We start from the raw sequence: 16,477 nt of genomic DNA on the forward strand, positions 1-16,477 counted from the left end.
CCCTCAGTTGTCTATAAACATACACACACCTGACTTTAACATCCATCGTTATCTTAGATAAGGCTGAGCACTATTTACTGTCTATTTCCTGTTTCTAGCACTTCATTATCTGCTAGAGGTTCTCTCTTTGCTATCCCCCATAAGAAGGTTGTAATTGTCAATTAGACTATGGGAAATGAAAAAAGACCATCTAGCCTAGCACTATTCATTAGACCTTTCTGCACTTCTGACAATGCTCTGTACCTGTGCTGTCAATATGGTAGCCGTTGGCTACCTGTGGCAATTGTGCACTTGTAATATGACTAGTGTGACTGAGAAACTAAATTTTAAATTTTATTTAAGTTTAATTAATTTAAGTATAAAAAGGCATATATGACTAGTGGCTACCTTATTGGGCAGCACAATAATTGCCAAAGAATTCATAGCATCAGAAAAGTTAATAAGTGAATGTACTAATCAGTGTGACTCACCATTCTAAATTCTTCTTTTCTATATTGAGCCAAATGGTACTTAGAAGTAATGCAGTGTTATTTTTGGTAGATGTTAGGATGATCGTTCCCCCCCACCAAAAAAGAGAAAAAAATAAAAATATCTACATCTACCTGAAGCATTTATAATTAATAATAGAGATCATTCTATGTGTTATGCCAGGTGATTTACACATTTGCTTTACAGATATAAAGCATTTATATCTGTATATTTCACAGGCATTCTGTTAGATAATATTTTTTTTTCATGTGAAAGAGGAAAGTGAGGTATACCAATTTAAAAATAACAAACTCAAGGTCAAACATCTAGTAAGTGGTAGAGCTGAGGTCTGAATATGGGTAGGATTCTTCATTGATAAATCTCACAATGACTATTTCCCACATCACCTTTTAGAGTGTACATGCATATCTTCCTAGTCCTCATTGGGAAATAGCTTGGAGGTTGAGAACATGAGCCCTGGCACCGCACTGCCTGATTTGAATCCTGCCTCTAATACACATCACTTGTATGAAATTGAGTATATGACCTGATATTTCTAAGCCTCAGTTTTCTCCTTTTAATATGCAAATAATAAAAGAACCTACCTCATGGGGTTGTTGTGAGGGTTAAATAAATTAACAGTTCCTGGAACATTGTTTGAACCATATATACTTGCCATCATCATTGTTTTTAATTTTAAAGAGATTGCCATTTATGTTCAGATGTTGATTGAATGTGATATTAATAGATGAAATAGAGATATGATTTGAGTATGCTTCCCTAGAAAATAAGAGACACTCTAATAATTCAGATACTTCAGTAAGAAACACCCTGCTGTTCAGTCACTTTGGTGTCTCCATCACTGGGATTATAAAGTTACAGAGCCCACATGCCTTGGCCAATTCCTCATATCTTTGCTTTTCATGTTACCCTTATAGATGTCCCCTTTGGTGTCTTTGATTGGTTCTGAATGCTGAGCAGTGACAAACACCAACACAGCTGGAAAGAACTGTAAGATTTGCTGTTCTGTCTTCCAGCAGGGAATTATTGCCATGGATACCAGCATCAGAGGAAGACTGGGGAGCTCTCTCAACTTGTCTCTTGAGTGGTCTGACATCTGTTTCTGGCAAGGCCAATAATGAGCATGCTGCTAGCTTCATCTCAAATGGGAGACTGATCCACACCTCTTTTGTTTTTACCACAGATGGCCTCTGCCCAAGATGCCAGGTATGGCCAGAAAGACTCATCTGATCAGAACTTTGACTACATGTTCAAGTTGCTCATCATAGGCAATAGCAGTGTGGGGAAAACGTCTTTTCTGTTCCGTTATGCGGACGACTCCTTTACATCTGCATTTGTCAGCACAGTTGGGATCGATTTCAAAGTAAAAACTGTATTCAAAAATGAAAAGAGAATCAAGCTTCAGATTTGGGTAAGTGACTTTGAACTGATAGTGTTCTTCAGTCTAGGGCATTGAACATATATGTATATAAGAAAAAAAGCTTTCTGCCTTGTTCTGCCTCCATAGGGTTCAGAAGCCTCCATTTCCAGGTTCTTTGCTGTCGATCATTCTGTTTCAAAGACAGTAGAGTGATGCCTCTCCAGGTTTTGGAAACTGCATTATGTCTTGTTGTCAAGTGATGCTTCTTAAGGGTCTACAGAAAAGAGAAAATCTAAATGTCTGTTGTGTTGGTGGTAGAAGGAGTACTCAGTGAGAGGTCTAGCTCCACCTTTATGATCTTTGTGACCTTGGGCAAGTCTATGAATCCTCTGTGCCACTTTTCTCATCCACAAAACAGGCAAAGACGATCTAGACTTTTAGGTCACAGGAAGCACTTTGTTCTGGGCGATGAGGGTAAACAACCAAATATAGAGAAAGCTTAAGTTAGTTGTTTCAAAAATTCCCAGTATAACTTTGCACGTGGTCTATTCGTACTCCACAGAATTCGCGTTCTCAGCTCTAACAGTTATGCTTATCCACACAAACAAAACAGGACAAATGAAATGAAATATTTATTTTAAACAGAGTTTTTCCCAAGGCAAAAGTTCTCCAGTAAGTTTTGAGACCATTTTGCTAGCTTTCTGCCCCTCCCCAGCCCCCTGCAGAAAATCAGAGATTCCTTAACTAAATTGTTCGGATAAAGTGAATAGCAAGTGAAAAACAGAAGAAAAATGTGTGTAGGTAGCAGGTTTAAGGTAATATAAGAGATGAAGTAACCAAAAAGTTTACACCAAGAAATGATTATGTACTAAACATTTTATGTACATGATATAATGTATGGGTACAATGGTAGAATGTTTTCCCAGTTAGTTCTGGCCCCCTTTTCCTATTCATTTGTACCTCTGCCACTCAAATTGATTTGAGCTATACCCACTTGACTTGAGGCATTTACCAAGAAGTGAGGTTTCTACCTTCTTCTGAGACAATTCTGATATATACTACTATTTGGTGCTGGTTCCAGGGTTGATCTGTAGGACCAATGATAACCTTCCCTCCTCAAATATAGAAAGTTGAAAGTTGTTTTTTAAAACAAAAGAACCCTTTACTAAAATATTTATATAAACTAGGTAACCTTTACATGTCTTAAAGCTCTTAGGGGTAAAATTTAAAGATGCAGATAAATACATAGACAGGTATCCTCTTATGTAGTTTACAATAGATTATAACTCTTTTACTTATTCTAACTCCAGAGTCTTCCAAGTCTAATTAGAACTCAGGTAAAAACTTAGAAATGTAGGCCTAGTACCCTTTGCTTTATATTAAGAAGTCTTCTTGAATATGGTGTTGTTTTTGTGAAGATGGCAACCTTAGAAGATGTATTCTGGAATGTTAAAGAAAATGTTTTTGAAAGAGTTTTATCATCTTAATGGAGGCATGCAGGGAAAGATATGATAAGGAATAACAGGGTGTTATACCTCACTATAGGTATGACCACAGTAATTCTAGGGATTTTTGCTTCATGCTGCAATGTAAGTATGCTGGAAAATATTTAGTTGTATACAGTTCTTATTGTGTAAGGACTTCAACAAATCATTTATTTGGAAATGTATTTGGAATGGACAATTTGTCATTTAATTGCATTTAATTACCAATTAACTATTTTTCACAACTTATGGTATTTTTATATACTTATATTAATGTATAAAGAATTTATTAAGATGTCCACGGTCATCTTAGCCTATACTACAGTTTGTTTCTACTCACAACACTTTTGACACCAAATGTGTGGGTTTGGAAGACCAAGCAATTCTTTAATTCTCTGAGGACACTGACTGGCTGTCCTTCAATTTAATTCAATTATGACACTAACTATCTGGAGTTAGCAAAGACTCCACAGGTAAGAGCTCAGTTTCACAAGACTGCCTCTCCCCCCACTTCGGAGACAAACCACAAGTCTGGGCCACCTGTACTTCTGAACTATAGGCTATGAATTGGGAGTCTCCACAACCCCATCCCTCAGGGTCAATAATTTGCCAGAACAGTTCACAAAACTCAAGAAAACAATATACTTATTATTATTAGTTTATTATAAAGGATACAATTGAGGGACAGTCAAATGCAAGAGAAGCATAGGGCAAAGCATAGGGCAGGCCTCTATGGATGTTGCTTCCATGTCCTCTCTGGGCATGTCACCCTCCCAGAACCTTGATGTGTTCGCCAATCCAGGTGCTCTCCAAGCCTCATCCTTTAGGAGTTTTATAGAACTTCCATTTTACACAGCCTTGATTGATTAAATCATTGGCCATTGGTGATTAACCTAGTATTCATCACCTCTTTCTTCCTGGAGGTCAGAGGGGTGGGGCTGAAAATTCCAACCCTTTTATCACATGGTCTGTTCAACCAGACCCCATGCTGAAGCTATCTCGGGGCCTACCAAGAGTCACCTCATTAGTGTAAACTTTGATAAAGTGGAAAATTCTGATATGGTTGAAAGAGGCTTGTTATGAATCACAAAAGATGCTCTTTTCACCCCTGTCACACAGGAAATTCCAATGGTTTTAGAAGCTCTATTCCAGGAATGTGGAAGAAGACCAAATATGTACTTTTTCTTATATCATGCTATCTCAGCCTATTATATTTTAGAGGAAGAGAAGCAAAATGATTTCATAGTTATGAAAACCATTGTGAATGAGTTCAGTGCATTATTACCTTTACCAAGCAAGATAGGCTGTAGAGATTGATGATTCTGATCACTATACTAATATTAAACTGCCCATAAATAGACCTACTTCCAGATTAGGAATCCACGATATACAGAGGTCAAGTAATTTGACTTTACCTTATAGTTAGTGCCAGAGTACAGTTTACTAAAATCCAGTGTGATTGCTGCTATACCAAGTTCACTCTCAAGGTAAGTGCTATATTATGACAGTTGTGATAAACCTCACACCTGATTGCCAGTGGACTCCATCAGGCATAGGAGCATCAAATTTGAAGCTGGATTTCAAGTAGCATTTCTAAAATGTCAGGAGAGAGGAGCCTGAATGGAAAAACTCACATTTTTTACTTGATGGTTTGATTTTTGCCTGTGCTGTGAAGGGGTTGTCTGAGTCCACAAAATGAATTATTGGATTTTCAACAGTCCATATTCAAATAAAGCATTTTAATGGCTACTAGAAACATTGATATTTCTGGACATGTTACAGATACTTCTCTGTGGAAGTTCATTATTGCCTGGCAATAAACTCGTTTATTAGCAATATCATCCATTTGTACTTAGTTACAAACTGTGTATTCTATGAGTGTATTTATGAATCCCCCATCCTGCACTATGCTAACAGTTCTTATTGCACTTTTATTATCATTTATATGATTCTCAAATCAGAATTTTTCAAAATTTTGGAGATTACATGTATTTGGGCTGGTTATTTGGTTATTTTGTGTGTAATACTGTTATGAATATATTGGAGAAAAATTTAGTATGGTTTTTCACTTTAATTATAGAAAAATATTTCAAAGCTGGGGTCTATAATATTTTGCTTCTAATTTAAAAAAAGTAGTTTAACATTGAGAAATGCCATATAGAGTGAATTTCCTCCCTGTGAGAAGATTGAAAATAATATAGTATCCCCTACTAAGATTATCTTCTTTGTTAGTATTTTCACTATTTATTTTCAGTATCTAGATAACTACTATAAGAACATTGAGCAATCTGCAAAGTAAAGACTGATAGTAATTTTTGAAATTAGACTGTATAGGAAGCCAGACTTGACAGTGGTTCCCCTTAATAAATGGTAATTTCCTTTGTTTAAAGAAAGCACATGGATCTTTTTTTTCAGTTGAGTCTACATTGTTCAAGCCTTGAAATCAGGATTGATTCTAACTAATAGAAGATTTAGCTTGAAAAATCTATAGCTTAATTAGAGAACAGAGGTTTAAAAATGGACAGAAGGGCAAGCAAGCAGAGAGATTACTGTTTCCTTAAAATTATAACAAGCATTTTATCATTTGCATTCTTTTTCTCACTGTTACCTTTCACTACTCCTTGTCTTCCCCCACTCTCCCCATACACACACAAACTTCCCTTCTTTATTTCTGAGCTCTGACCAGGCTTAGTTAATAGGAAACTTATTTTCAGGGTGTTCAGAGGCCAGGGCTGCCATATACGGATACACAAGTTGTGTACAGAACAAGAGCACCAGCCAAGGGGTCAGGTGGAGCTGCTCTCAGGCCAGAGTTCCACCTGCTGAGCTGGGCTTGGCTCCAGGAGGGGCTGCCTTTGCCCTTTCACAAAGGCGTCATCTGCTTGTCAAGCATGTGCTTCTGGCCACACGCAACCAAAGGGATTCTGATTCTCATTCTGCAATCATATATGCAGGCAGTAACTATGTCACAGTCTAAGGCAGAAGATGGTTGAGTAAACCAAGAGGATGCAAGCCCTGCTTCCCTAGCCATGGCCTGCAGGAAGAGGACATTTTAAAATATAGGTTTTATTATTATTTAGGTATGGCAAGGCCAATAGATCAGGAGACAACTGCCATTGAAAAGATAGCTTTTTATACTCATAGATCGCTAGAGAGGGCACATGGGCTTGGGGAGGGGTCACACAGGGTATGAGATGGAGAGACAGAAGGGGAAACTGTTAATAAGCGCCTCTATTGTGGTTTCCACAGAAGGAATAGGTGAGTCAGGGTATGCAGGTTTAGGATTAGCCAGTTTGATTAATTTCAGCAGACCCAGGGCATGAGGACTCTCCTTAGTTTTCTGGTACCTGATCCCTGGGTGATTAGGGCAGATGGATAATGACCCAGAGAATGAGAGCCCAATAAGGGAGGTGGTTGGGGGTTGAGCTCTGGATTGTTTGGTTTGCATTTGAAAAGTGAACTCCATTGAGTTGTTTACTGTCTCTAGGACTTGGCTAACTCTGGGGAGGGTGGTCCCTCCAGGGTCCACAGGGCCCCAGATGTCAAAGCATAAGAATACAGAAAATAAAAGACATGCTTAATACAGATGGCGGGTTGTTGGATCCCCAGGGTGGCTTCTGTCATTGATTCCCCTCTGGCAGTTGCTTGTGTTTTCAATAACTCTTATCGCAGGCTCAGTGCATTTCTGGGTCTCAGTATTTGGAGACCTAGGACATTGGGCCAGGAAATGATCTTAACGATTTTCTGGCCCAGCCCCTCATTTGATGATACAACTAATAATAGCATCATTTATTGAACCTTGCATTGCCCCATAAAGTAAGCATTTTATGTTAATATGCATTTTAGAATTTATTTTTTGCAATAACCTCATGAGGGAAAATGATATTATTAACTCTGTTAATAATATGCGAGGAAACAGAATCAGAAAGATAAAGGATTTGCTTAAGGTCACAGCTAGGATATGTCAGAAGCAGTATTCTAACCAGAGCACTGAATCTGAAGCCTGCAGTTGACCACACAGTGTAAATGAGATCTGGGGAGGCCAAGTGATTTGTCTGCACAGCATGAGGGACTGGAACACATTCAACTAACTTCTTGCTATACATTCAGAATGCCTGTTTTCAGTGTCGAGGAAACTTCATTAAAATAGAGCATGGAAGGAAGAAGCTGAGTAAAATGGAATGAATACCTATGGGAAAATACTTCTGTCTGTAATCTCTGCATTTGGTGCACAGAAACAGGGAAGTGGAAGGCTATTTTCATTAGATGATCAAGAAGAGTTTATACGAGGCCTAGTCACCCTGCCTACTTATTTAAGTATGGTGTGCAAACCTTCCAGTCTGTTTATAAGGAACCAACATTTTCTCCTTAGACGAGCTCCATAAGAGAACCACTGAAGCCAGTGACAGCTGCCAAGATCATTCCTCGTGCTGTCACTTGTATGCTCTTTTCCTTCCATCACATTTCTTCTTACTTGCATCTGCTTTTCCTGAGAGATTGAGAAAGGCAAGATTTAGTTTAACTCCTGAGAGGAAGCTGATACTATGTGTGAAATGTCAAGATGCATGAAAACATTCATTGTCAGACAGTTGAAAGCAGCAACCCCCGTATCTCACTGAGTTTAAACCAGTCTTCTCAGCATTGACAAAATCTGAGAGATGGTACAAACTTTGTTCCTGGCCTAATAGAGCTTACTGGCTACGTGGGCAGACAGGAAGACAAACATGGGAGAAAGGATTACCCCCTGGATTAGAGGGGCGGAGTGGCCCAGCGGCATGAGCAGGGACTTCAGAATGTGGCGATTGCCATTCTAATGCTGACCCTGATCTCCCTAGCTGTGTGACCTTAAGATTTAACTTCTTGGAGCCTCTGTTCGTTCACTTGTGAAACAGGAGAAAATAACACCTACTCCTTAGTTGCTAAGTATTTGCAATAATAAATATTTATACCTAGTTCAATGTTTGACATAAAACTAACTTAAATGTTAATTTTCTTCTTTCCTAAATAGTGTATTAACCCTCAGACTTTTGTACTCAATCAGGTAATTTAATCATGTGAAATATTTGCCTACTGTGTGCTGAGTACGGTGTTAGGTGCTGGGGATATAGTAGCAAAGGATGCACAGGGTCTGCTGTAAGGAGCCAGCCAACTGAGTGAGAGTTAGATGAGTGAAGAGAGAAGTTCATCTGCTGTGATAAATGCCCAGGAGGCATGAGCACAAGATACACAGGAAAGATGCCCAACCCAGTCTTGAGGACTCTGAGAAGGCTTTCTGAGCACATCTATATCTGAGCCAAGAACTGACAAATGAAAAGGAATTATTTGTTCATTCATTCATTCTTCATTCATTCACTCAGTCAACATTTATTTTTTACTATGTGTCAGACACTGAAAGAATTTGAGATTGAAAGTAAATACATAAAAAATATAGATTGCGATAGTGCTCTGAAGAAATGATCATAGCAATTTGATAAATGAAAAATAGCAACAGGGAAGGGAAGCCTATTTTCGTTAGATGGTCAAGGAGGGTTTATATGAAATAACTGAGCTGAGACCTGGAGGTTAAGAAGGAGCCAGCCATTGGAAGAATAAGGATGAGCTAGCATGTTCTCTCACGTGCTCAAGTTCTCTCTCCCTTTCTCTCTCCTCTCCTCTCTCTTCTCCTTCTTCCTCTCCCTCTCCCTTTTTAAAAGCCAGAATTTTGGTTTTCTGATTTTTTTCCCACAATAGCTTCAAATAGAGTGTTAATTTTCTACTGTTTATCAAATACTGACTTTTCTCACATTTTCCCCTCCATTCGAGGAAGAGTGGATTTAATTATTGGGGCCTGAAGCTTTTACATTTTGGTAAACCTCTTTAAGGAGCACATTACAAAAATAGCTTACTTTTGCAAAAGGAACAAAAAGCAGATGACCATGTGAACACATGATTTGGGAGGAACCTAAAGCTTAATCGTCAATCAGCTTTATGGCCATTCACATCTGCTTTTGCAGAAAATTTCCCTGCGTGTCTGTAGAGACTGAAGGACACATGTGGCTGACGAGAAGCAGTTACGACTAGTGCAGAAGGGGAACATACAGTGGGAACGTGCAGGCAAAAGTGGGTTTAGGCATTGGGGCAGGAGACCGGATTGGGCAAATATGACTTAACTTTTCTAAGCATCAGTTATCTGATCTTGGGAATGGCGGGGTGGACTCAACTAAAACAAAAACAGAATTGCCATTCAGTGATCTCTAATGTGCCAGATATAGTTGTATGTGTTTACAGGTATTAAGTCATGTAATCCACCCAAGAACACATGAGATAGATGCTGGTCTATCTTCAGTTTACAGATGAGGAAACTGAGGCACAGTGTGGATAGTTTTTCCAAGGCCTCATAGCTAACAAGGAGTTAGCAGATTTGAGTGTGAGCCCCACCTAGTTCTGGAGCCTTTTCTCTTAACCCATTCTACTACATCCTTTCTCTATAAGTGCCCTTTTTGAGTAATTGCTCTGGACCAGCCACTGAGCATATTTTATTTTTAATTCTTACAACTACCTCAAAATGTTGGTATTAATATACCAACAATCTTTTTAAAAGTATGAGGAAACCAAGACTCAGAGGTTAAATAATTTCTTCCTGATCTCACAGCTCTTTTGTGTCTTTAGAATAACTTTAAACTTTATAACTCTCTAATTTAAAAAAAAAATCAGAAAGTATCCAATAATCAATGGAGAAAATTTTTTTCTAGAAATATATTATGACAATATATCCCATCCAGATTGATATATCTTGTGATCTTCCATTCAGCCTAGTTCCTTCATTGACTTCTCTCCTGACTACTACTCTCAAACCTTCTAAAAATGGGAATACCCCCTTTGGCAGCAGAGAATGGAAATTCTAAGTGAAGTTTCAGATCATTGTATATTTAAATGGCCAAAACTTTAAGCAAGTTAAATATTTTAATGAAAATCTGTCTAACATGTCTTGCACATTTACTTACCTTAGGGGGACAAAAACTAAGAACATGAATGGTAAGCCAACTTGTCTTGGACTTTTGGGATTGTAAGTCCTTTGTGGAGGGCTACTCCATTCAGTGGTCACAGTATAGGACATTTTCTGTAGTCTTAGGTTTATGGGTTTTTTTTCTTTCTTCAATATCACTCTGTCTCTCTTCATGTTTCTAGTTGCTTTCTTCTCCCCTTCTAATTTTTCACTTAATGTTATGCTTTTTCTGTAAATGAAATTCACTGTCATTAGCTGAATTAAAGAAAAATGATTCAGAGTGAGAGGTAGAGAATCTTTTTATTAACATGCACAAGTTTTGGTGTATTGGGTGCGGAAGGTCTAATTCGACCTCACAGAAGCCCCGTTTTACTAGTGTATTATTATCTCCATATATTTATCAACTAAAACGTTAAATCTGCCTGAACACACTGCTGTTAGTTTTACCTTAGGCTTATTCTAGACTTATTTTTATCTGTTCTCCTAAGACGACAATATCACATAGTGGTTTTGTGATTAAAATGCTCTCCAAAGCCAAGATCTGCAGTTCAAATCTTTTTTCTAAGACTTACAGGTGTTGTGACCTTGGGCAAGTTATTAACTTATCTGTATCTCAGTTTTTCTATCTGTGAACTGGGGATAATAATAATGCTTCACTTACAGTCTTTTTGTAAAGATTGAAGAAAATATTTATAAAGTTCTTAGCATAGTACCTGACACATGGTATGTGCTAAATAAATCATTTTTATTTCTCTCAACCTCCTGTATTTAAACGATATTGACCTCACCTGTCTAATTTCATACTTCTGGAACTGCAAATAGACTTTTTGGGCCAAAAATTGACAGTTCTGATATAGACAGACATTTTGATGAAGAAATTAATTTTAGTGTCCTGACGTAGTAATGAAATATACAAGCGTATCAACAAAGTGAAACATCTTCCGGACACCTGGGTTCCTCTCACCAGCTACTGATAGATTTTAATATGCCTAAGTGCAGTCAGCTGTGTTTTTGAGGTGTTTCGTAGCCATCTGTGCATTTACATAGAGTCATCAATTGCACAGGGAAGGCAAACCCATACAGCTTGTTTATTAAGTGCTCATAAAATTGATGTCCTGCACTATAACAAAATAATTATAAATCATTGGATCCATGGAGAGCTGTTATTAAAATAAACATTGAGATATAATTTCCTCAGGATATTGCCTAGTGATACTGGCAGCTTCTAAGATGTGGCTGTGTCTGTGTTATGAGTATCACCAAGTCACTCATTGTTAATTTTCTATTGATTTGTTTAAAGTGATACTGAACTGACGAGTTGTTCTAGCATTATATAAATAGCTTAAATCTGGGTACAAATGATGCATTTAATTACTCCATATTTAGTTCTCAAGTAGATTTAAGGAAAAAGTACAGTATTTCGCGAATGGAATAGTACTTATTTTTAGTGTTAGGAATTTTTTCCCTCCCACTTTTGCTCTCATAACACTAATTTTGCTAGTCCTGAGCATTGCCAAAGTGGCAGCTAAGCCAGCAAGATAAAATAGCAAGTGTGAACATCAGTTGATACAAATCACTTTGTTCAACCCACTGACCGATAATGAAGAAACTAAGAAGTTGACAGTGTTTGAAAACAACTTAAACAATCTCAGAATGTCTATAGAGCATCATGTGCAAAACTATAGATTATAAACTGAAAAGTACGAAGAGACATAAAAATAAAAAGAAGTGGTTGAAAATATCAACAAGGTTTCGGAGAGAAACACACTGGGTGATTTAGGAGAGTTTAATGATTTTACAAAGGTACGTGCAGAGTCTTGAGAAGCAATAAGGGATGGTGCAGACCCCAGAGCTAGTACCACCTCTTGGACTGAAGGGAATGGGGGCTGGGAGCTTGCAGGGCGGGGGGCGGAGGGAAGCTGTCACTGTAGCGGTAGGAGAGGGCCTGAAGCCTTGGTCTTTAGAAGAACACAGCCTCTGCTAATCAATGGCTCAACAGGGAGGGGCCAGGAAAGAAATGCCCTGACTTCTCATTCCTCCTGCCCTGTGCCTGTCATTGGCTGAATTCTCCTTTCCTGGTAGCCTGTCTTAGCAGTTTTAAGTGTTCATACAAATTAACCTCCTGGAACACAGAGTAGCATGGATTTGATGGGATCTGGAAAGGCAAAGGCATACATCCAGGACAATAAAGAACATAGTTTTAGATTAATATTTTCTGTATAAAACAATTTGGTTATCAAATAAGAAGGTACAGAGCTCAAGTACACTTTTTGGGAATTTGAATCATAGATATTACATGACGTTATCTTCATATAGTCATACTCCTGATACTTTGAATAATATGGTACATTTCACAACTTTCGTTCATATGGTTCTCCCTATTTTAATGGGCATTTATTGGATAAATCTATCAAAAGTTCAAGATATTGCTAAAGACTTGACTCTTTGAACACATATATGGCCATTAATGTCTGCTTCATAAGGATATTATTAATTTTCACTCAAATTGGGTGACTATATGCAAGAAGTGTGGAACTAAATGAAAAGCAGCCAAATGAGAAAAGCAAAGGCAATTTATGCTGAGCTTGATAGAGCAAAGGATTCCACCACCATCACTTGTATTTTGACAGAGACTGAAAAGCAGGTGGAGGAGTGGGAAAGCTTTGTAGTGAAGAAAAGGGAAGGCTTCAGGTTTGCTCTGATTGGAGGTTGATGGCAGGGGAAGTTGTAGGCAGACCAATTAGAAGTGGAGCATCCTTTGTGTTTGGTTAGGGGTGCATAGTTGGCTTTCTCCTGTTGGTCCTAAGTTGGAAGTGGGGATCAAAATTAGGAGAAGCTGTCAGTTATTAATCAAGTTCTGACCGTTTTGTCCAGTTATGATGGGATTGTCACTAGAGGTAGCAATCTGGCTTCCTGCAAGTCTTATTTAATAGCAAGCTGGTGTCCTGCGTTATTTATTAGAGATAAGGAGGTTGATTTCCTGGGCAGGTTGCTGCAGGCTGTGGGTCAAAGTTCTGTTTTTATATATGGTCTATCCATTGTCCTTTCGTATATTCAGTCTCACAAGTAAACCAAACAAAAGGCCAGGTTTATAAGAACAGGAAGAGAGACAGCACAAGGAGAAATAATAGATTTTGGTGTCTGATCATTTTGATTCTGAGCATATTTAATTCTATTATGTCCTAGTTTTATTTTATATAAAATAAGGACAATATTTGCCTTGTAGGGTTTTTGAAGAATAGCCTATTCTGTATAATGTGCCTCATATAGTGTTCTCATATTTTTTGGATCCATTTACACTCTTAAAAATTATTGAGGACCCCAAAGGGCATGTGTGTATGTGAGTCATATCTATTGATATTTACTGTATTAGAAATTAAAACTGAAGAAAGTAAATGTTTATTAATTGATTTCAAAATAAAAATAATAGGCACATTATATATCAACATAAATTACATACAGATGCTCCTTGACTTATGCTGGAGTTACAGCCCTATAAACCCATTGTAAGTTGAAAATATCATAATTGGGAAATGAACTTAATACACTTAACCTACTGAAAATTGTAGCTTAGCCTAGCCTACCTTAAACGTGCTCAGAACACTATATTTAAAAAAATGCTGGTAACACAGTACACTGTAGAATATCTATCAGTTGTTTACCCTCATGATCACTTGGCCGACCAGTAGCTACAGCTCACTGCCACTGCCCAGCATTGAGAGAGTATCCTACCGCAAATCACTAGCATGAAACATGATCAAAATTCAAAAAAGTATGATTTCTACTGAATGCATATTGCTTTTTCACCATTGTAAGACTGAAAAATCTTAAGTTGAACCATCATAAGTCGAGAACCATCTGTACTTTTAATAAAAAAAACTATATTTTTAAAAACAAAAAAAGTAGAAGAGTGATACTGTTTTACAGTTTTGCAAATCTCTTTAATGTTTACTTTAATAGAGGACAACTGTATTTTCATATCTATTTCCTCATTCCGTCTGTTGCTATATCACATATCATGCAGCCTCTGGAAAACTTCATTGTGCACTTGTGAGAGAGGAGAATGAAAAAGCAAATAACACCTTAATATTATATTTCAAATAATTTTGACCTTATAGACCTGAAAGGGCTTGGGGGCCCTCAGACCACATTTTGAGTACCATTGCTCTAGGCTTCAAATAAATTATTAATAATGTCAGCTGAAGATTAAGCTCTGTTGACACATATCTGGAAAGGCACATCTTTATAGGGAGGTACTGGCTTATATTCCCATATGCTGGCAAATAAAAGAAAGGAAATCTGATAATAAGTGCCTTTCCTGGAAGCCAGATTTGAGGCTCAGAGCAAAGAGTGCAAGTCTTTGCAAATGGAGGCTGAACCAGAAGGAAGTTTTTGTTTTCTAGTCGTGTCTGGATGTGAGAATGAGTCAATGAAAACAAACACACACCTTTTATACCTAGCTATTAACAATATTGCAACAGCAAGTGCAAAGGTCTATAAAGTAGGTCCTGTCCAAATGTGGCTCACTGGGGCAAGAATCTCCCCCAATTCTAGAAAGGGAGGCAGGTTATGAGTGTGATGAATCCTAACCCCAACCCCTACTTAGTTTACAAATTGGGCAACTGAGTGGAGAAACCATCTGATTTCTTGGCAAAATTTTCAGAGGGAGCATTGCTCATGAAAACAAGCTCCTGGATTCTGAACTCCTAGTCCTTCAAAGTTTATCAGAAGCTAAATGTTAATTTACATTTAGTTATTCATGACTGATAGAGTGTCTCAAATATCCTAAGGGTATTTGAAATTTAAAACAATAACTTGTTAACTAAAGGAATGACAGAGCTTTTAGCAGCAAGTGTCAGGGTAGGGTCTCCTTTCCTGCATGGACCCTGCAACTTAGACCAACTCTGTGAAGGGCTGATCTAGACTCTCAAGGTAGAGAATGTGCTGATATAAATCACTTTATTTCATTTTAGCCAGACAATTTCATAACTACCAATTTGTGCCTCTTTTAAGAAAAAGTATAGTAGTGTTCTTTTCCCTTTCCTTTCAAATTTTGCAAAGCAATTAACCTTTGGGTCAATACAAAACTCAGAAAATTTCATTTCCACTTCTGAATTCTTCACAAATTTATAGTCAATTGGAAACAAGAGATAGAGAATTGAAAGTGTTTTTTTCATTTTGCTCTACGTTACAGGGTCTGTAGGTCTGGTTTTAAAAGTGATATTCTAAATTGAGTTTTATAATAACATAGCTACCAAGAACTGAAGGCAGAGATGAAAGAATGGAGGCTCCTTATTTTACCTTGACTGATAAAAGCCAAGACCTGCTGAGACCTTTTTGTCTGGCCTTGTTGATGATGCCTATTCAGGCAACATAAAGGTGATTCTACAGTTGGGAGGCACTCAAGTTTGCAGATGAGTTAATCTCAGAATATGGGAGAAATACACACATGAGAGTAACCAAAGAAGGCTGTGTGTAGTTGGGGCCTGGGTGAACTGTTTTGTTCTGCTGGGGTCTGTCAACACCAGTGTTTCCCAGAGGAGTGTCTAGTCATTGATTTTAGCGCAGAAACCACAGCCTCTCTGGAGATGGTCTTCAGAGGGTGGTCTTGGAGGCAGAGCCTTGTGAGGATCATTTGGAGAGTTTTTGTGGCGCAACAACCACAGCCTCTCTGGAGACGGTCTTCAGAGTGTGGTCCTGGAGGCAGAGTCTTGTGAGGATCATTTGGAGAGTTTTTTTTTTTTTTTTTAATGTGGAATTTAGACCTCATTCCAGGCCTACTGAATCAGAATCACTGTGAGCAGAACCAGGAAATCTGAATTACTAATGAGCTTTCCAGATGGGTCTGATGCAATAAAGTTTGGTAATGGCTGTCCCAAGTGGCCTAAAGTATGTCCTGTCGCATGGTATCTGCTCATCGAGAGCTGAAGGGAAGTTTACTTTAGTCTATTAAGATCAAGGAAAGATCTGGGAAGGAGTAGACCTAAATACTCTTCTAAGATTTTCTCCTGATTTCTGGAGTCAGAGAACAGCCTTAGGGTGACCCCAGTGTGGCTTCCAGCTGCAGGCCTATCCTTTGGAATAGCTGGTAGCTGGGACAGAGGGTATATGTGCATCGAAGTTTCAGGGTCTCTAACATCCTCTATCTGACAATGAATG

General features: G+C 38.1%; 1 protein-coding gene across 2 annotated transcripts in view; it reads left to right on the top strand.

The window, feature by feature from the left end:
* RAB3C (RAB3C, member RAS oncogene family) overlaps positions 1-16,477 on the top strand; it is a 226,851-nt gene that overhangs the window by 19,129 nt on the left and 191,245 nt on the right. For both annotated transcript variants that reach the window (XM_025041109.1, XM_015599389.2), the window contains exon 2: positions 1,673-1,900. In XM_025041109.1, the coding sequence (XP_024896877.1) occupies positions 1,673-1,900 (228 nt within the window). The remainder of the gene's footprint in view (positions 1-1,672; positions 1,901-16,477) is intronic.

Source organism: Pteropus alecto, unplaced genomic scaffold (genome assembly GCF_000325575.1).
Source record: "Pteropus alecto unplaced genomic scaffold, ASM32557v1 scaffold70, whole genome shotgun sequence".
NCBI lineage: Eukaryota > Metazoa > Chordata > Mammalia > Chiroptera > Pteropodidae > Pteropus > Pteropus alecto.